We start from the raw sequence: 23237 nt of genomic DNA on the forward strand, positions 1-23237 counted from the left end.
ACTTACATATAGAAGCTAATGACTTCATAATCAATTGCCTTAGTATCTCATAATACAGCACATATATCCTTACGAACATGTTTAATGCTATGCATTATGAAAAGCATCACTGCTCATCAGCACATCATAAATGATTTAGTTTTTTAACATTGATAATCTCCTTGTCATTCCAATCTTGTTCACTCAAGACATATTCTAATACTGCATTGAATGGTTTTGGTGGAATGTGTCTTTGATGTATTCCTTTATTTATTTGTAATGGACTGCTGTGTTCATATGTACTAACAGTTGCTTTTTCATATATTTTGTTTAATAACCATATATAATTTAGGTTTAGTGTATTTCCTCATTGCAATTAGAACTCCCTATTTATCAATGGAATCAAAAGCTTTCTTATAATTTATAAAACCAACATACAATAGTAAAAGTTATCTCTGCATTTTTCTCTTTTATTTTTCCCTTTCTGAGTGTCATCCAATAATCCCGTGAATCTGTTTGTTATTATTTTTTAGTTTATATACTTGTGACAGCAATTATAAATCTGTAATTTTCTCGCTTTCCCTTATCCTTTTTTTGAACAAGAGTATCATGATAGCATTGTTTCAGCTGTTTCATATATCTTTCTTTTTTAGGCATTTATTAAATAGTTTTTTTTAGTTCTGTTAATATTTCTCCAGTTACATTCATCATTTCTATTGTAATTCCATCTTTTTCTGGCATTTTATTATTTTCATATCTTTCACTGCTTGTTCTATTCCGAAATTTTATATTTCTAGGACACAATACTTTCTTCTTCTTGTGTAAAAGTGTTTTTAACAGTGCTCATGGGTTAATTCTGAAAAAATACTCTCTATCCCTTTCTTCTATGCCTTTTTTATCTTTGATATCTTGTCCACTTTCCTCATCTAATATTATTATTTTCTCTCTTATGAGATTGTTTCATAGTACCTTAATACTTTTGTTATCTATTATTTCTTGTATCATTTTATGTTTTCTTTTTTTTTTATCTAATATTTTTACTGACTGTTTTATTGATTTCTGTAAGTTCTAGTGTATTTCTTTTTCCTTCTCCAACTAGTTACCTTCTTTTCTCCAACAGATCTCAGAGATTTTTATTTTTAAGCTTTCCAACTTTTGCAATCTTATGTGTACTTTCTATAATGATTAGATTAAGATTCCTGTATATTATCTATTTGTAGACTTCTGTTTTCATTCATGTTTTTTCTTTGAGTGCATAGCTTTTTTTTGTAATTTCTTCTTGATATAATTTTTTGTTGGTTACTAATGTATCAGTCTTCATATATTTTATTCTGTTTCATCCTGTTTTTTTGTTTCTATTGTTATTTCCCTTTAACTATTCTTTGATCACTCATTATGGCTATTTCACTGATGACATTAACATCTTTAAATATTCATACACAAGATGATAAAATATAGTCTATTTCACTTTTTGTTTGTCCATTTTTGATTTGGTCTTTTCTTGTAAAATGTGTTCATAGAATTCATAGGAAGTGTATAGGAAAAAATGTCATTTTTTCCTATACACTTTAAGTTAATTTTCATTTTTTCCCAATTGCACATTAAAGTCTCCTAACACTAGTGTGTAGACTGTAAAATCCAGCTATACTGTATTGGACACAGTGCCAAAGAATTCTTCTATTTCTTCATCTTCATAATTGCTAGTTGGTGCGTATATTTGTATTATTTCAATGGTTTTCTATTCTGATGTTTGCACTAGGATATATGCTATCTGATCGGAAATTCCTGCCTATTTAATAACATTGTTTGCTCTACTTTTGTTTATAAGGAAACCTACTCCTCTCCGATTCACGTTACCTGGTCCCTTCCAGTAAAATACATTTCCCAATTTCAGTGTTATGCCTTCTTCCAATTGTCTTTTCACTTTACTTAGTCTTATTATATTCCTATTTCAATTTGCTTAATTCATATTCCAGTTCTCTTACCTTCTCATCATCTGCTAACATTTTTACGTTGCATGTAACAATAATGAAATTAGTTTTCTTACACTTGCTTTTATCATTTCATTTTGGAGTAGCTGCATGCCCAGCCCGACAGCTCCATTTCTCTACTGATTTAGGTTTTCCATGGATTGTAAGGCTTAACTGAGATACTTAGATAATTCATACTTCTAAACATTTAATGAGGTAATTCACAACACATATATATTTACTAAAATAAAGAGCCAAAAGCTTCAGTTCGGTGATGGCAAATTACATAAGCAAAGTGGATATTAGATCCTGCATTATTTCAAAGCCAAATGTAGAAACTATGAAAGTTTCATAAGTTGACTGGAGAACTTGCAGGAATACATTCCACAGCATTCACGAGTTGCCTTAGTGTGGACTACTTAAAAGACAGGTGCTGCCCAAGCTTCTATATATTCACCTTTTATTAGTCCATTTCAATAAGGTTTCACTGGCCTGACAGCTATTTCAAACTGGTTGGTTCTCTTCAGAGACCAACCTTTAACCAAGGCTCTCTCTCTCTTCAGTGAAACCTTATCAAAATGGACTAATAAAAGGTGAATTACCAGGATAGGTAATTTATGGCACAGATATGTATGTATTTCCCACCCACCCACACTAATCTCAGAGAATGTTTCTTCTGGAACTAAAACACAATCCCAGCAATCCAAAAAAAAATCAATGCAAAGCACACGATTATACACGATACTAGTTAAGATCCAATATTTGCATGCTGCATTCTCATACTTTTGCCTGGCATACCTATAAATAATGTCTGGCTGCAGCTAGTGAAACTAGGACTGTTTTCAAAGATAGATAGACAGACAGACAGATAATAGAAGTATAGCCTTGTTCTTTTGGAAAATGAAAGGTGTTAGAAGATATGTATATTGTGAAATAGCTGTAATTAGAGATGAATGTATCTAGTAGAGAAGTCTTCAAATGTTGAAGGACTAATAAAAATATGTAGCAAAGCATCATATTTTTATTAGTACTACATATTTGCTACTTAATATGTAGCAAAGCATCAACTGAAAGCCCTTTTCATCAAATATACCATTCACTAGCATTCACTATGCTGAAGTGATGAATTTTTTTCAATGAATCCAAAAATAAATTATATTCTTCATAAAGAAACTTGCATAAACAGTGAATCGATGCCTGTGACACATATTATGAGCATCACTATATAAAATAGCAGAGATGGATCAAAGATAAGAAAGACAAATTATCTACAACTCCCACATTTTTCAAGAATGTCCTATGTCTTTTGTATCCTAAGATTCCATCCTTCTAGTCTTCACATATGCTTTTCCTAAATCTGCATGACCATAGAATGATTGTTAATTGTTCAAATATTATATCCAGAAATATGACAACTATGTAATACATGGAGGAGCACTTTGAGTGACTAAATGATATAAACTTCTTTGCCTGAAATTAATGTCCTGATTGCTATAAAAAGAGTATTTTTGGATACTACTAACAGTAGTATCCTAATGAATATTTTTCCTATTTTGTTACATTCTGAAAATAAGCCTAATTAGTAGCTCAGCAAAAGCCACTGCTTATTTACCACAAAGGTTGTAAATCAAAATCCTGTGCAAGGCATAGTTTGTAAAATGCTGTTCGACTGCTTATTCACTTGTTGAATATAATTATAAGATTTATCTTTTTTGTATGCAATGGACTATGACATCTCACCTCCTAATATCAGATCTAGCATCTGAAACATATATTTTTCTGATGTCTGTTATTTGCAATTTTGTGTATATTAGGTGAGGGGGGGAAGGGAGGGTGAGAGTGCTTCAAAGCAATGACATGAGTGAATGAATATAACTAATTAAAATCTTTGATACTGTAATTTCTTTTAGTTCAAAATTTGTGATGTGGAAAGTTTTGAGTACAAGGATATATTAAGCAAAAGGAGGATGAGATGGGATTTTCTTTTGGTTTTGTTAAATGTAATTACCTGTTTAAGAAAATCATCCATGTAAGAGAATCAAAATGTCTGTGAAGAAATTATTTCATTAATGATATATACCAGGTTTTGCTGAATGAATAAGAGAATAAGGGCACATATCTTGTTCCATTTTAAGTGCAAAACTATCCTAGGACTAGTAATTAACTCATGCTGGTTTTAGATGTAGAATTCACTGAGTGGCAACCCAAACATTTTGGAGATTTTGTAGTTGCTGATGTGACAGAGACTAATATGAGAATTGAAGTAGATGAATAGGAGGTGCTTGAAAAATATCCATGTGCATATACAAGTGCAGATTAAGCCTGCTGGGGGCCCTTGGCAGACAACTGAATAAAAAATAAAAAAAATTGTGGAAAAGTTGACATTTCTTTTGCAGCATCGTATACTTGTGTGGCAGTATTAAATTTGTCTTTACCTTCCTTTAAAAATAGTAGAAACTGTTCCAATTAATTATTAAAACGTGTAATATCTATATCACTCTTATAGATATCTTAATTTTTCTATAAGGGACCTGGCAGCTTCTGGAGCCCTTGGAAGCTGCCAGGTCTGATACTCACTTGATCTGCCTCTATGAATACAGGACTAGATGAAATGCTTGTCCGTGTGCTATGTGAATGAGAATCAGAACTGCCTCTGATGATGATGTTCAATCCAAGTCTCAGCTCTGAACAACATAATAAGGGCGTGTGGACTAGAATTTTTGGAGAGTGGTGAGTGGAATGGATTACCAGAATTGGGTTTCTTGGGATCAGAAGGATTTAGATACAAGTGAACAAACTGTGACAGGTTTGTGGAATGCTTCTTATGAGGATAGGTTAAAAGGTACCTATTACGTATATACATGGGTTGCAAAGCTTAGTTGATAGGCAGAAAATTATAAGTTATTAAAAGGATTTCTATAAGACTAACAGAATGGAAAATTTTCAAAACACAACAAATAGAGAGAGAGAATTAGAGGTCACACATGGTAGTAGTATAAGAGTGTTTGTGTTGGAGGTTTATACGAGTGTGGTTAGTAAGAGTATGTGGACTAGATTTTTTTGCTTGGAGAATGGTGAGTGGAATGGATTGCCAAAATTAGTTGCGAGTGTCCTGACAGCAAATGAGTTTAAGAAGAGGTATGATAAGTATTGTGTATATAATAATATGATATGATAATGTTACAGGTGTATGATAAAGTTACAATAGCATTAGATGAGGGAAAGGCATATACTGCCATTTTCCTAGACTTAGCAGAGGCATTTGACAGGGTGCCACATGATAAGCTGATATTCAAGTTGCAGCACATGGATCTGGTTGTCAGATTGGTCAACTGGATTCAGGATTGGCTGTCCGATAGGTATCAGAGAGTTGTGTATGATGGAGCAATATCAAAGAGGCAGAAGGTTACAAGTGGGGTTCCACAGGGCTCAGTACTGGGACCTATACTGTTTAACCTTTATATCAATGACATTGTCCGTGGATTGCAAGGGGATATTCAGTTGTTTGCGGATGATGCGAAGCTGGGAAGGGTTATTAGTAATAGTGCAGATGTGGTAGCCCTGCTAGATGATTTGAATAAGCTAGATAGATGGGCAAATGAATGGGGGCAGTTTAATGCAGCAAAATATAAGGTCTTGAGGTTTGGGACACATCGATGGGCTGCTGCATACTCTATGGGAGGAGTTAAACTGGAGGAAGTAGGGGAGACAAAAGATCTGGGGTTGATGATTGATAGAAACCTGAAATTTAGGGGATGTATTGCAAAGGTAGTGAAGGTAACACAGAGGATTGCTGCAATAATGAGAAGGACACTGACCTGCAGAGATAAAATGGTTATCATTCCGTTGTATAAGACTCTGATCAGACCACACTTAGACTATTGTTCTCAGATCTGGGCCCCCAGGATTTGCCGGGGATAAATTAACCGTGGAAAGGGTACAAAGGCGGATAACAAAGATGGCGTCAGGACTGTACAACGTTAGTTATGAGGATCAGCTGAGGGAGTGTGGACTGCAGAGTTTGGTGGATAGAAGGAGAGGTGATATGATTGAGACTTTTAAACTGTTGAGAGGTGGTTACAGGGTTAACACTGAGGAGTTCTTTTGCTTGGTTGAACAGTGGGAAAGAGTCATGACAAGGGGCCATCCCTGGAAGTTGCGAAAGGAAACTGTGAGAAAGAGGGTGAGGAGTGATTTCTTTGCATGGAGGGTGGTTGAACCATGGAATGCATTACCTGATGGAGTGGTGAAAGTGAGAACAGTCAATGCGTTTAAGGAGTGGTATGATAGACTATGTGTTTCCTAGGAGGGACCTCCCTCAATGAGTCTTGATAGACATGTTTCTTAGAAAGGACCTCCCACGATGAGTCTAACTCCATAGAGATACTGATATATTAATAATATGAATAATCATCTTTTCACATTATGTAGAAGATTTAGAATAAATCAATACATAATACCATTAAAATACTCCAATTTGCTAGCTTAATTACGTAGGCTGTTCAATAAGTAATAAGACTATATTTATACAGAAAACAGATTACCTTTAATTGTCATCATTTACATGGTATTTTTCGAAGTAACTACCGTGAGACACGATACATTTGTCCCAACGTTGCGTTCACTTCTTAAACACATGTGAAAGTCCGTTTTTTGAGAGTTCTTTCAAAACTGCCTCTGCAGCTTTTACACATGCTTTGCTGCTTTCAAAATGGCAGTCTCTTAGTAGTTTCTTGAGCTGAGGAAACAGCCAGAAATTGCATGGCGCAAGATCAGGACTGTATGGAGGGTGTGGTAGGATATATGTGTTGTTCTTCTGCAAAACGTCCACTACACAACCAGCAATATGTGGCCCTGCATTATCGTGGTGCAGTAAGAAGCCATTCTTCAGCAATGGACGCTTCTTTTTGACGTGCTCGATGATAATCGCTGCTGTGTTGATCATTGTCTCTGTGATGGACATTGAAGGTCTTCCCTCAGGTTCAAGATCTTCCACATTTTGCCTTCCTTCCTAAAAAGTTTTATGCCAGCGAAAAACACTTGCCCTCAATATTGCTTCATCGTGGAAAGCTTCGCGTATCATGTTAAAAGTGTCCGATGCTGATTTTTGCAAATGCACACAAAATTTAAACGCACAACGCTGTTCCAAGGACACTTCCATTTCGACGACTGGTTGCGCCTCGTAGGTGCGCCAAAACAAGCTTGAGTTTAGTCGCGTGAATATCGTGATGAGTAGTTTCGCCACAGTAAAATTAGTCTTATTATTTATTGAACAGCCCACGTATATTGTACTTTGCACAAAGAGAATCTCAGTCTTTAGATGGGGTATGTTCCATAGTCAACATTCATCTACTAGTGACCATTTTCTTCAAATAATTTATGTGCTGTAGCAACCAGTAAAAAACATCAATATACAGCACTTGACAATCAGTAGTCTGTGCATTATTCATCCCTTGAAGCTTTACACTCATTATTGCAATCCATAATGGTTGGTACTGATACTAACCAGTATAAATGTACAGTTTTATCCCTATTCTTTCTTTACATAATGTATACAGAAATGATATCTGTATATCTTCAGACACTATCATAGCAAAGCATATAAACTTATATGCTTTGCTAGGATAGTGTCTGAAGCAGATATTAATGAAAACTCTTATTTGTATCAATAACAATTTATGATAATCTCATCAACAAAAGGTTGGGAATCCTACTCCAAACATGGTAATATTTTAAGCCAAATCCAAATCCAGGGTGAATGAAAATCGTACACCACCTATACCTCAGTGAAATCTCAAAAATTGATATTTTTAATGAGAAATCTCAATTCACCCAAAATGTGCAGTTAGAAATCAGAGACACTATCATCCGTCAAATAAGCAATACTTCAGCAGCAGATGTGATGTCAATAGCTCTAGGACTGAGTGGTTATCTCATTTGGTCAAGAGAGAGAGATCCAAAATCAAATCAGTGAAAAACAATATGAAGTCTGGCACAAATCATTCAGACTGCTCCTGGACTATTATGAACAGATCTCATCTCCTGCACCACATGATAAGAAAATGAGAGGATCAAGACAAATAACTAAGATTTGTTAGAACTATGGAATGTTGCATATAAGGATGGATTGAGGGAGTGCAGTTTGCAGTGTGGCAGATTGAGACATATTCACTGGTTGTTGTTGTGAAAGAGTAGTGAATGATGGGAAAACAAAAAAATCATTCTTAGAAACTGTATATGGGTGGTTGAACAGAAGAGTGAGAAGTACTTTGCATGAAGAGTGATGGGAGTGACTGCTACAGGGACCAAAATGACATTTTTCAAAACACTTCAGACCAAAAGAGAAGCAAGACAACACTAGCTTATATATACACATATAAGCTAGTGGTCTCCAATAAGAAATAAAAATCATTTATCACCTAAAGACTTTTACAAACATCCATAATATTTGTGAAAGCTAATTCACTGGCTTGGATTTGAACCCAGGTTCTAGAGTGGGGACTACAATGGGAACCAATCAGCCCAGCATCATGATAGTCATTTTTTTTTTACTAATTCTGTAATATATGTTTGGATAATTATTTAATTCCCCATCAGTTTCATAATATTGTCTGAAGTACAAGAGAGCCAAAGATAACGAGGTGTATATGGAGCAATTATGTGAGGAAACTACACAGGATTTCTTTTCCCTTATTTGGAGTACATTTTATTCATTTTTTTAATAATTAATAATGGGCAACCAATGAGAGCTTTATTAGCCCAATTTCCTTGCAGGTTAGTTTTAATCTCTAAAATGTTTAGTTTTTATCCAATTTTTTTTAGCATGTGAGATATCTGATAATGCTAAATCATAAATGAATAAATAAGAGTTCATTTTCAAAAGTACTCAGAAAACTATTGCTGTATGTAAAAAAACAAGATATCTATATTACATCAACATTTACTCAGCTGAGAGCATGCACCAAAATATTGATCTATACATAGAAAGGTAACCTACAATTTTTAATGAAATATCCATTTTCTAAAGATAGTAGTACATGCAATTTCTGATTTGCTAATTGAAACAAGGCAAAAAATAGCATTGAGAACGTACTCTAAAGAAGAAATAACCAAATTATATTTTCACTTTCTCTGTCTGCTGAAAAAACAAAATATGGCACGCAAGAAATTCATACGAAATCATTTGGGAAACAGATACAATCTAGATGTGTTCTAGATATAAACTGCTCTTTTCCTAACTTACAACCAAGATAGGGGAAATCAATATTCTGATTCAAAAAGTTTTTGTTAATTTTACAAAGCTTTTTCTTTTTTAGTAATTGAAACTCTTATAATTATATCATACATGCAAGACACTCAGAATTACAGGTTGCTTCTCAGATTACAAGGACACATATCTGATAAAAAACTTGTTTTTATTAAAACCATCTAAAGAAGTCCCACATTATCTAATTTTCAACCTTGAATTCAAAGTATTTCAGTGTCACTCCTTGTTCAATTTTAATAGTTCAATATAAAATTTAGAAAAATGTATTTTTATAACTTCTAATATTATAGAACTGAACTTTAGAACTAGAACAAACAAAATATTGATTGAATTAAATATAACTGAATGATAATTCTAGGTGCAAGTGCTACTCTTAATACTTCAAAGTTGGCTAGTTAAGGCTAATTTTTTTTTTTTAATGTAGTTCCCATCCATGAAAGGCTATTAGTAAACCTATAGTGCATTTGTACCGTGGATGGGCTAAGGATTTTCTTTTTCCACTTTTATCAATTTTATATATATGTTTATAATTTTTTTTATTTATTTTCACATAGTTTGGAAATCCTGCTTTAGAGACTAAAGCTTAAAGACAATCACAAACACCCATGCCCAAAGCAGGATTCTAATTCACAACCATGTTGGTTGGAAAGCGGATACGATAACCACTCAAACAACCAGACTGACTAATTTGCTCAACACAAAACTAATGATCAAAACTTATCAATAACAAAGGAATAATTTTTCTAAAAATTAACAAAAAATGTTGTAGTGCACATAATTACTATTACTTATGAAAGTGGAAACCATGTAAACAAGTGTGCACTATAAAGAAATCCAAGTACCTTTATATATATTATTATGAGCAACTCCAAGGAATCCTTAGAGTCATTGAGAGAGGCAATAAACATCATGTCAAGAACTATCCAACATTTGCACAGTATCTATCATACATTGTTTTGAACTCATTCACAGTCATGGCACCCAGAACAAACTATGGCAACATATTCCACTCATTCACTATTATCCACACAAAAACCAAGTTCTAACAACCTTGTTAGCTACTCTTTCTCAGTTTCCATGGATGGTCCCTAGTTCTCCCACTACCACAACTGTTCTGAAAAATTTCTATGAATTAATCTTGTAAAAATCCTTCAGTAATTTGTATGGCTAAATCATATCATCCATTTTCTCCCTATCAATCAGTTTCTGTAACCCACATATCTTCAACCTGTTCTCTAAAGTTCATTCCATAGATCTACTACCATTCTTGGTCACTCTCCACTGGATCCTGCCCACCACCACCTCCTCATCACCAAGAAACCCTGATGCCTAGATCTGCATGCAGAGGTCAAGATGGGGTCTTATCAAAGCTCGATAAAGAGGAACAATAATCTGTTTGTCTCTGCTCATCAAAGTATTCTTCAGTAACCATCTGATGAGCTGCTTCAGCCACTTTTGCTACGTGTCTCTCCAACTCTCTGGCTTAATCAACTTCCTGGAGTACAGTTCTACTAATGTGGTATACAGATGATAATCTTCTCACCCCAAAATGCATAACCTTACACTCTGCCACATTAAACTGATATTAATTCTCCTTAGCCCAGTCTGCCAATCTATCCAAATCATCCTGAAAAATTTTAACATCAACTGTATTAACCATAGCTCTACCCAACTTCGCATCATCGGAAAATAACTGAACAGTTTCTTTCATATCCTTTCCTATATCATTAATGTACAAATTAAACAGTAGCAGTACTAGAAGAACCCTGCAGCACACCACTAGTCACAAGTTATCTTTTGGACTCTACTCCTGAATAAACTACTCTCTGATATATGAGGGTGGCCTGAAAAGTTCTTGGCCTCAACCATAGATAACCAATCACATGGATACTTATGACATCTGTCATAAGTATCCATGTGAAATTGCAAGTCATTCTATCAAGTAGTTTGTTTTATACAGCTGCCTGAAGCAAAAGTGTTGTCTGTATCCTATGAAATGGATAAAATTGAGTATCGTGCGGCTATAAAATTTTTTGTAAAAGAAGGTTTAATGCCAAAAGAAATTCATTCAAAGTTCATAAAAGGGCACACTTCTCATTCATTTTCAACAATTAAGAAATGGGCTGCTGATTTAAACATGGCCGTACCAGCTTTTAAGATGATCCATGTGAAGGACGTCCAAAAAGTGTAACAACACCAGAAATCATTAATCAATGAACAATATTGGATGACCAGCACGTCAAAGTGCGTGAAATTGCTGAGGCTATAGGCATTTCAAAAGAACATGTAGGATATATTTTGCATGAAGAATTGCAAATGAAAAAGCTTTGCGCAAGATGGGTGCCATGCTTGCTCACAGCAGATCAAAAACGCCCTAACGTGAAAATCTTTGAACAGTGCTTGGAGCATTTTAACAAGAAAAAAACTGATTTTGTATGTCGATTTATTATGATGGATGAGACTTGGATTCACCATTACATACCAGAATCCAAACAGCGGTCAAAACAGTGGACAGAAGCTGGTTGTTCAGTACCAGAGAAGACAAAGTTGGTTCCATCAGCAGGAAAGGTCATGGCATCAGTGTTCATCATCATCATCATCAAATTCCTGCCATGTACCCTCAAGGGGTGTACAGGATATGACAGTACTACATGAAAAAATTACATCATACTAACTTCTTATCTACAATTTTCCTCCAAATCAGTCTGTTACTTGTCAAGACTCCAACATTATCAGATCTTATATTTCTATCGTCTAAGGCACTTTGTACCGTATCAATCCACCTATATCTTGGTCTTCCTCTGGGTCGTTTTGCTGCCAACCTGGCAGAGAACACTTGTTTTGCTAATCTTTCCTCTCCCATTCTATTTAAGTGACCATACCACCTGAGATTAGCTCTGCTAATGCATTCCTGGATGCTGACAATGTCAAGTTCTTTCCTAATATCCTCATTTTTAATATGATATTGCCATTGATGCCATCTGTTCACGTCTCTAATCTTTCTCAGGACTCTCATATCTGCGGTCTCTAGTCTTTGGTCAAGTGTTTTACTTCTGACCCAGCTCTCAGATCCATAAGTTAAAACTGGTTTGAACACTGTCTTGTATACAGCTAATTTAGTGTTCCGACTAATTTCTTTCTTATTCCATATGAATTTATTCAATTGACTTCCCACCATACCAGCTTTGCTGATTCTGTTGTCTATTTCTATATTTAATTTACCATCTTCAGTAAAAATCGTGCCTAAGTAGCTGAAATGTTTTACTTGTTCCACAGGTTCTCCATTCACAACACAGTTGACATTTTCAATGATTCTCATTGAAAATGTCAACTGTGTTTTGACAACAAAAATGGCATCAGTGTTTTGGGATGTAAAGGCATTTTGTTTATTAATTATCTCAAAAAGGGTAAAACAATAACCAGGGAATATTATTCCGATCTTTTAAGCAGATTAGACAAAAAAAATTTGTGAGAAAAGACCCGATTTGCAGAAGAAAAAAATCATCTTTCATCAGGCCAATGCACCTGCCCACCCACAAAGGTGTTTTGGCAATGGGAAAAATTAAGGGACCTGCACTATGAATTGTTGGAACATCCATCCAATTCCTCAGATTTGGCTACCTCTGACTTCTATCTCTTCCCAAAACTATAACTCTTCCTCGCTGGTTCAGCGTTTTTCTTCAAATCATGAGGTGATTGTAGCTGTAGATGTATTTTGCAGATCTTACTGAGAACCACTACAGGGATGGGATAATGGTGCTGGAGCATCGTTGGAATAAATATTAATCTTAAGGGAGATTATGTTGAAAAATAAAAATAATTTTGAAATTATAAATTCGTTTTTTCATTGTTAGGCCGAAAAATTTCCAGACCACCCTTCTATCCAACTTTGCAAAGACAAGCATTATCACTGTAAACTCATTACCTTTATCCAACTCAGCTGTTACTGTATTATAAAACATGAGCAAGTAATTGAAGCATGACCTACCCTTCACAAAACCATGCTAACCCCATCCCCCAAAAAAGGTATCCCATTTCCATCTATTCATTCTTGTTTTTGCTCATGCCCAACTTCTCCAATACTCTGACAACAAATCCTGATATGCTGATTGGTTGATAATTTGCTACATCAGTCTTGGAGCCTCCTTTATACAATGGAACTATTTTCACCTCTTTCCATCCCCTCAGGACTGACCCAGAGCTGAGACTAAGGTTAAACAATATGGTCAATGGCACTTACAATTCCCTCACTGATTCATGTAAAATAAGAGGTGGTATACCATCCAATTGAACAATTGTATTCACATTAAGGTTCTGTAATATATATGCACATTAACTTCATATACCTCAGTTCCTATATAAGCCTTTGAATCTCTCCTTCCTGCAATATCACCACCTGGATGATACAATCTTGCATAGCATTCACTTAGTAATTCTACTATTTCAACTGATGCAGTTACCTCCCAACCATCAGCATTCATTAAAATCATGCTGCCATAAACATTCTTCCTTTTACTTGCAGCATATTGAAAGAACTGTTTGGGATTATCTTTAGCCTATATTGCTAACTCCTTAAGCTTTAACTGCTTTAGTCTTTTTTACTACACTAGTTACCCTTCTGGCTTGTGCCTTGTACTGTTCATGTGCCTATTGGTCTCCTTAAATTCACTCCGCAATTGTTTCTTTTTTCTTTTTTTTTTGCAGCTCCAGCTTAACAATGATATTCATCCATTTAACTCTCACTTAATTTACTCTCCTGACTCTAGGTATGCAGTCTGCCATTACCTTCCTCAAGTACTCCTTTACCACTTCCCATGTACTATCAACATCCAGCCCTTGCAGTTTTACATGCCATGACACTAATCCATACAATCTCCTAAGCTTGTCATACTTATCAGCCCTGTAATTCCACACATACCCCCCCCTCCTCCTCTTAACCGACAATTCCACATATTTAGTCACTTCCCAGTCAAGACTATATGATCACTTTCACCAATTGGCGAAAGGAATATACTGGGCACTCTCAAACCCCCAGTATATTCCATCCACATGCTGTCTCAGGTAATTATCCCTTAGTAACTGCATAAATTTCATTTCCTTCCTCCTATGTGTCCTCTCCTCATTTAGTCTATTTGCCGATGCATTACTGTCTCCATCTTTTCCATCCAACTGTATATTTTGTTCTGCTGGCCTTGATCTCACACCAGAGATAGCTTCAAATGTGCTATTTTCACTGGCCTGAGTTGAATTACTACTCTCTTCAGTTGCAGTTCTGTGGCTATCATCAATAACATTATTTCTCGCATTCATTTCTCTCTATCCTCCCTGAGCATACTATACCTTTCACATTCTATCCCACTAAGTATATCATCTTCTGTTAGCCCTGTCTCACTAATGCCAATAACCATTTGACAGAATAAATCAAATAATGCCAAGAATTCCTCCTGTTTAAGCAGGAGGAATTATTGGCATTAGCAACAAGCAGGAACAAGTGTATATTAAATAAATAAATATATATATTTATCTCACACACGTCCTATAGCACATGTGCGAGGTGCAGACAAAGACTGAGAAAGATGAAACCTATCAACATTCTTCTTAAAGTGCTGAATGTTGAAATTGTTGTGAAATACATTATAGAGGTAGATGGAATAAATGAGAAAGAGGAAAGGCAGGTTCGATGAGTTTGCAGTTGTACTGTAAATGCATGTTAGACAGCTATAAATTAAAGATGCCAAGAAATTATATTCTTGCTTTAATCCTTTATCCAAGTGCAAGAAAACAAAGCTTGCACCTGAAATAATTTCAGGACTGATCAACTCATATACAGGGTGTTCGGGATAAATTTGACATATTTATAATTAATTATATTTTTCCGTAAGTTACATGTATTAACACACACTTCTCTTCATTTAAAAGTTTGGACCCTTCTTCATTCATATACAAGATGTCAGAAAGGATGGATAGCTGGAACCCACCTGAATCATGGAAGAGAATAACTTGTATCATGATGATTCGTGCCCGCCATCAAAATAAGGATATTACGACTGCTGCCCAATGCTCCCTGAATACAGTAAAAACAATCAGGCATGAACTAGAGACTTGCAATGGTGACTACGAGGATGTAGCAAGAAGAAAGATCCCTAGCAGACGATCTGATTGCGTTCGTACAGCAGAATTCCTCGCAAATCTGCAGGAACAGGTGTTGAAGAACCCTGGCATTGGAATTCGGGCTTTGTTCGTGGAGTTGCTAACTGTAGTCAAGCCCTGGATAACAAGGGTAGCCAATGGTAGGCCGTATGTATGGCAGCAGGATTCGGCCCCTTGCCACACCTCTGGGAAAAGTCAAAAATGGTTGTCTGAAAATTTCTACGACTTCACCAGTCCAAATGTTTGGCCTCCAAACTCCCCAGACCTTAACCCCATGGATTATTTTGTATGGGGCGCAGTTGAAAAAGACACCAATCGCACTTCCAGTAATACAAAAGCCCAGTTAATGGATAAAATTAAAACAGTTTTTGCGGCCCTTCCCAGGGAGGCTGTAGCATCAGCTTGTTCGAGGTTCCGAAGCAGAATTGAAGCTGTGATCGATGCTAATGGTGGTTATTTTGAGTAAATCTTGTTGATAGTATTGTAATTAACTCTGCCTGTAATGTTTTTTTGTCAATTCATTAAATTTAATAGATACAAAGAAGATTTTCTTTTTCCTTATGAAACTGTCAAATTTATCCCGAACACCCTGTATAAAAGCTAATGACTCCACATCACTTCCCTTAATATCCCATAATGCAAGGAACATATCCTTATGGACATGTATAATGTCATGCATTAAGGGAAGGGCCACTACCCCAGAGAAACATTAACTATCATTCTTGAAAAATATTGCTTGAAGATACGTCCCAGCAGATCTATTCACTTCACAAGTCTGGTGTTCAAGGGCTAATACTAAATGCTACTCATACTGGTATTTTTAGAAAAGAGATAACAACACAGATTATATACTGTCTAAAATAATTTAATACTAGCAGTCCAGGGTTACGAATGAGATACGTTCCTGAAGCGTCTTTAGGTCAGATTTGTATGCAACTTGGATCCTTGATGAACAGCGCATATACGGTAATAATAACAATGTTATAATGGCTCATATGTGGCAATAATAATACAGCATAATAATAATAATACCCCTGTACTCTAATAATAAGTTACAAACTGTTGTCCTCTTTCTTTTAATTCAAATAAACAGAACATAAAAAACTCAAACATGTGGGTTTGTTTACATGCGCAGAAGAAACTAGTTCCCAAATTATTAATTTAATTATTTAATTCAGTGGTTCCCAAACTTTTTTGGTTCATGGCACCCTTGGTATATTAGGATTTTTCAATGGCACCCAAAGTCAGAACACAGGCCTACCTAACAGCTGCAGTGCACAGCTGGTGCAGTTATTTCAGTGAAAATATTGGAATATTTAGCAGTGCACAGTTTGGGAACCAGATTTAATTATACTTACGAATAGGCCTTGGGAGCCCATTAGTAAGTACGGAAAGCCATAAATCGGGTCATCTGTAACCCGGGGACCGTCTGTATTTCCAATATTTCACCAAAGTCAAAATGCCATCATCATGGAACAATTACCTAGTGGAATCGAGTGTTCTTGGCTGTTGGGCTTAGGATGAGCATTTCCAAGATGTGAAGCAGTTTTATGCATTCAAATATGCTAAGCTTATATTTTTTAAAGAAAAGGCAGATTCCAAGAATAGTTTCTTGTACTTGTATTTGCTAGAGTGAATTAAGGTAGTTATTGGCCACTGGCTAAGAAGATACCATGTACGTAGTAGTTTAGTAGTGAGGATATGAGAGTATCTCCATTTTGTCTTGATGAGTTAGGTTTTATGTCGCACTGTTGGGAAGAATACTGGTATGAGCGTTGGTTAATCTATCTACCTGTATTACAAAGTATTCAAGAAGGGCAGACTGTTGTGTTCTTTTTCTTTTCAGAAAACTTGATTATACATCAGCCTGCTGAATTCTTATTATCCCATTTGTTTATCTCTCCAATTTACAGAAAGCCCTTATACAGGTAAATACATCCGATATCAACAGTTACACCAGCACAACCACTCCAGTTAATAACTCAAATTATTAACTGGTACCCAAATTTCCAAACAGTTTGAGATCTCTCTTCTTGGAATTACCCTCACATCAAACCTCTCCTGGCATAAACACATCACAACCATTGCATCCTCAGCTTCAAAAAAAAAAACTAGATTTCTCTTCTGTTCAAGACAGTACTTCACTCCTGAACAGCTGTTAACATTATACAAATCACAAATCTACACAGCTATTAAATACTGCTCCCACATATGGGGTGGGGCCCCTAAAAGCTCCCTCAACACAGAGCAATAAACTATACAACTAATTATTAATGTACTATAAACTATACAACTCTACCCCCCCTACTTTCACACAGATGTTTGGTTTCTGCAATATGTACATGTGTATGTATATTCTACAAATATTGTAAAATATGTATATTCTACAAATATTGTAAAATATGTATATTCTACAAATATTTCCATGGGAAATGTTCATCTGAAATAACATCAATAATTCCTCCACTCAGTACTCAACTCGTTGGAACATGTGCAGCTGCTGCTCAACATCCCTTCACAGTACACCTAGAAACAAACAGAAGTTTCTTTTCCCTCCTCCATCCCCTGCAACTGCTGCACTGTGGAACAGTCTCTCCCCCCTGCTGTGTTTCCCAAGGAATACAATTTAGTTATTTAAATCAAATGTAAACAAGTTCCTCCTTTCCCAACCCACTACCCATACATGGTACTAATGTACTATAGGTTGATCAACCAACCTCTTGTGTATGAGCACAACATATAAAAAACTATCCAACTAATGTATAGTACTATAAAATCTAATGTACTATAAAACTATACAACTTTTCATGAGAAATAATCACATATTTTCCCCTTATGTGTGTGTGAGTATAGACATGCAGTTTTTGCGAGTATACACAAATGTGTCTATACTCGCAAGAAATACTACAAATCTGAAAGCATTTTTGAATAAGAAAAGGCTCTGTAGTTGAGAGACTGAATGCCACTGTCCTGAACAGCCATAAAAAATTCTGTGTGCATGTATATACACACACACACACACACCAGTGTTAGTCATTTCAGAAAAGAATGAAGCAACACAATACGAAAATGATATTATTTGTATATCCCATTAATGTGTATCCTATATATAAACATGCAGACACAAGAAAGTTTATTTAATAAACTTTTATTAAAACTTTTATCAAATATTTTGATCTGAAGCTTGCAGATCATCCTTAGTGAAGTGACAATTCAAAAAGGGTAGAACAATGGATTCAAAAGAGACACAAGCCATGTGATAGAATGGTATAGTACAGTGGATATAAGGTCAGCACACACAATAAAAAAAGAAATAAAAAAACATTGTTTATAATTAATGAGGATCAGCATTCTAAAAATTAAAAATTTTGGTAGGTAAGGTAACATGGTTCTTCTGGGAGAGTGGGGGGGGGGGGGGAATAAGTGGTTACTAGAGAGTTATCTGCACTTAAACTAATATAGCATTTTAAATTATAATTTTAAATGCTGTATTATTATCATATCATATCATATTACATAAAGAACGCCATATAATTATTTAACCATTATATGCATAAAATTATATTATTTCTTCAATTTACAATCTTATTTTACAGTTATGTGCGCATTAGCTTATTCCAATGATCAAAATAAATCAGAGCAGACATTAATCCCCAACACTTTAAAGGGAAAGAAAAACGAGGTGTTGAATAGCAGCGAGTATCCTAAATACATGTATATGTGACTGCACAAATGACAGAAATGTGATCAAATCGTTACAGGCTCATAAACGTGACACATTGGTCATGAAATATTGAAAAGAAGCTCGTTTTTACTATATGTAATTATAATAATCGCAGTTCAAACAGTTTTAAGATCTTAATGCTTTGGTTTTAATAGTCTTCAAAAAAATTTTTTTTTTAAATCAAAACTAGATTTCTGCAAATTAAAAACTTAATACAGCAGAAGAAAAGGAAATTACTATATGTATAAACGATCAAACTTAAAATCCCTGAGAGCAACTAGCCTTTCCCGCCGCATTATAGACACTTCAGAATGACTTTAGAGAAATAACAAATTTAGAGAAATTATCAAATAACTTACGGAAACACGAAGAACAAAGTTGTGGCAGATATTAACAGCGTCCACGCACAGGTCGCAGGAATAAATCTTGTCTTCGATTTACATTTAGGCATCTTCTTTCACCTTCCTTTTAAAACATTTCCACACAGATGCCTGGATAAGCCAAATTTCCCACCATCCTACGATCATTAAATTACCTGATTACACTGGCCGAGGGCCATCATAATAAGTCTGCATCATCCTCCATCTTGGAAACATGGCAGCGTCCCTACTTGCGTTAAAGAGATGTCAAAATAAAATCGGGCCATAGACCTCTCCAAGAAACAAACCTTTCGTATGGCTTCATGTGACGTTCACTTCAGCAACTATTTTTTTTCCCATATCGCATACAATATAATAGCCTCAATCTAAACATTGCATAAACCACTGGAAAAATATAAGTCAAGAGTGCGCCGCTCAGAAGTGAAAAAAAAAATAAATTGCTTTCAGTGAATGTTAGTTCATTTCAGAAACGAATGAAGCGACACAGTAGAAAATTATATTATTTATGTGCATATCATTAAAAAAATAAGTAATAATAATAATAATTAATAAAAAGAATTTAAAAGACCATCACTTTATTAAAATAAAAAACTAAATGTCTTCATGCAGAACTCTTACTGTTTCAAATTGTTGTTGCTGCCGTTGTTTCATTCAGGCAATCTAAGCGCAACCAAAATGACATATTCCATTCACAGTGATTTCACTGGTAAGAGAGTTCAATTCAGATTCTATGCATGAATCTAAGAATAACCTGTTAAGTACCTTAGTAAAAATATGAAGTGTTCCAAGAAGTAACGCAGTTTTTTGTTTGTTCGTTTCTTTCATTTTATTTTTTGCCAGCCATGTGTGTTTAAATTGTCGGAATTTAATTATTTTACATAGTTGGACAGTTTTCTTAAAATTTTAACAAATCAATCACCAACAATTGGGTGAACTTGATCGGTTTAAGCCACAACAGACCACATTTGATTTCTGAATCTCGACATTTCGAAATTATTTTAAGTTCTCTACTGTTTTCGTTATTACTAAGTAATCCGATATCGATAATCAGAACTCTTTAATGTTAAATAATTGTAAACTTTGATCCTATTATGATCAAAAGGGTGGCCATTTTGGACTCGGATCATTTTCGAATCTTGTTTTCCAGTATTGTCTCGATTTTATGCTGCTATATAGTCAGAATACGAAAGCTTTTTTTTTTCTTTTTTTTTTTTTGCATACATACTAGTGAATTACTTTGGCCACTTAATCATGGCGATTTCTGTAATCAGTTTGAGCAAACTTTTGGCAGGCCCTGATCAGATGTTATACAGCTTAATCTTTCAGATCGCATAATCGGCATTTATTCTTATTACTGGTGTTCTCAATCTTGCAGTAAATGTATTACTTAGTAATACCTGTGTTTGAGTGCCTAGAATAAAACCTCCACTTTCTTTTTTGACGTCCATACTCTAGCCATTTTCATTTCTGCCTGTATTTTTTCCAGTGTTATCGGGCAGAAATTGGCCATGTTTAACATTCCCAGAGCTCAAATCGATTATATTTTTGCTCTTCCTTGTAATGGAGTATATTTTGTACTGCGTTTAAAAGATATTTTGGTGAAGCCGCTAGGATCATTTAATCAGAACTAGGCTGGCCAGTGTAGCTCAGTGGATGTGGCGTTTGCATACCATGGCGCTTGCCGCACGAAGGAAGACTTGATTTCGAGTCTAGTTGGCGACTAGAGGAAATTTTTCTAAGCCTTTTTTCGACTGGTTCCTGAGTTAGTCGATCTCTCGCACAGGCAAACGAGATTTTCCTCCCGGAAACTCGGCTTTTTTGTCCCGTAAACTCAATAAAATTGACCGTAAAACCCACATTATTTCAGACATTAAATACGAGTGTTAGGAACCATGAGATGGCGACACTTGTTGAGCTGTCTCTCTTCACTGCCTGCCACTTAATTAGTGATAGCCTTGGGCCATCTATCTCTGATTGGGTACCGGTGGAGATTGAACTGCTTACTCAATCTCCAAAAGTGAGTTAGGGCTAAAAATGGCCTCACCTACTCCCTATATACGGGAATAAAAAGGCGTTTGTTGATTTTTTTTGTTAAAGAGGCCTGTACAGCTCAGTAGAAGTCTTGAGTAGGTGTACTTTACCTTTGCACCCACATTTTCTTTTTCTGACAGGAGAAGTGGTACCTGTCTCCCTAAATTTCTTTAAATTCGCATTAACAGTACCCAAACCAACAACGCACTCGATGACAATTTATCACTGAGTCATGGATGTGTGCTAAGAAAGAGTGCATATTTTTGAATTCTTTATTCAAAATGTATCCATTTTATAGTTACACAAAATGAATAAAACACAATGAATGTCAATGTTTACGGTATTAAAATACCACAACACTATTAATAAACATCGGAGAGGTAGTTTAAAACGAGCATCCAAAATAGTGAACTGAAACCAAAATCAGAATTATTATGAAATGAAACCAAAACCAAACGAGAACCAAAACTTGACGAAAATTCGACTTCTTTGGATTGATTTGTTCCCTACTATATATATATCTTTTTGAGAAACTAATCAGCTCAGCTATTTTCAAAATCGTGGCAATAACGAGACTGACACCCAGCATAATCTCCTAATCGAACATCGAAAGATTTTTGTTTCCAATAGTGAATAATATCCAATAGTGAACAGCACCATTGGATATTGCTTAAGCTAAGCGGATATTATATTGCAAATTATTTCAGAGCGGAATGTAGACACCATGAACATTTCGTAAGTTGACCAAAGAGTTTGACGGAATACGTTCCTCAGCATTCACGAGGTTGCCTTATTGTGGGCTATTTAAAAGAAATAGGTGCTTCCCACAATAAGTGTAATCTACAATCTTAGTCCACACCAAGGTAATTCGTGAAAGTGAAGAAATGTATTCCCGCAAGCTCTCTGGTCAGCTTGCGAAACATTCATAGATTCTACATCCTGCTTTGGAATAATGTTGGATCTAATACCTGCTTTCCTTATGTAAATTTGCACCGCCGAACTGAAAACATTTCGGTCTTTATTTTAGTAACTATTCATTATTACTGACAAATAGCATTCTGAATCCATGATATATACACTGCGCTGGACCAAGTTGAATGACAAAAACTCTGGCAAACAATATCGTCTATACTCTATTCATCTCAGATGATATAAATGTCAAACGCCACGCATATTACTCCATTAATTCAAATCGATCACACATAGGATACACTTAATAAGCTCTAAGCAAATACCCATACTGGTAGCTTTTAAAATTGTACTTAGCATGGTATAAAAATCAGCTAATCTCTATAATTTCCTTATAGAGAGTACACGAGGCTATTTTAGCCATTCTAACTTCGGAGACTGAATGGGCAGTTCAATCTCTGCCAGTAGACAATCAGAGAAAACTCGCCAAGACTCATTAATTATAAGCACCAACCGATGAAGAGACTGAAAGAAAGTTTTGCCATTTCATGGTTTCTAACCCTAACGTAATATTTTAAATGTCCAAAACAGTATGTTCTAGGGTGGATTTTCGTGAGTTTACAGGAGAGAAAATTCGATTTGTTCTACAGAGATCGACGTAATTGGTATGGTATGTAAATGAGAAAAGTCGGCATGACCTTTCAAAGTTTTTGACGTGTGCGTGCTGATTCAGCTTAAAAAATAAATTCTATATCAGAATATCACTCAAAGTTCTATTGTTAACAGGGCGCAACGAATACCATTTGCTCCTAAGAAAATTAAGAAAC

General features: G+C 35.3%; 1 protein-coding gene across 1 annotated transcript in view; it reads right to left on the bottom strand.

The window, feature by feature from the left end:
• Positions 1–19895, bottom strand: part of LOC150094103 (uncharacterized) — a 148316-nt gene extending 128421 nt beyond the window's left edge. Inside the window, exon 1 of the mRNA XM_090412396.1 lies at positions 19450–19895. Within this exon, the coding sequence (XP_090268522.1) occupies positions 19450–19541 (92 nt within the window). The 5' untranslated portion in view covers positions 19542–19895. The remainder of the gene's footprint in view (positions 1–19449) is intronic.
• Positions 19896–23237: the final 3342 nt, after the last annotated feature.

Source organism: Typopeltis vanoorti, chromosome 22 (assembly GCF_054136105.1).
Source record: "Typopeltis vanoorti isolate ZY-2024b chromosome 22, IOZ_Tvanoo_1.0, whole genome shotgun sequence".
Lineage (NCBI taxonomy): Eukaryota > Metazoa > Arthropoda > Arachnida > Uropygi > Thelyphonidae > Typopeltis > Typopeltis vanoorti.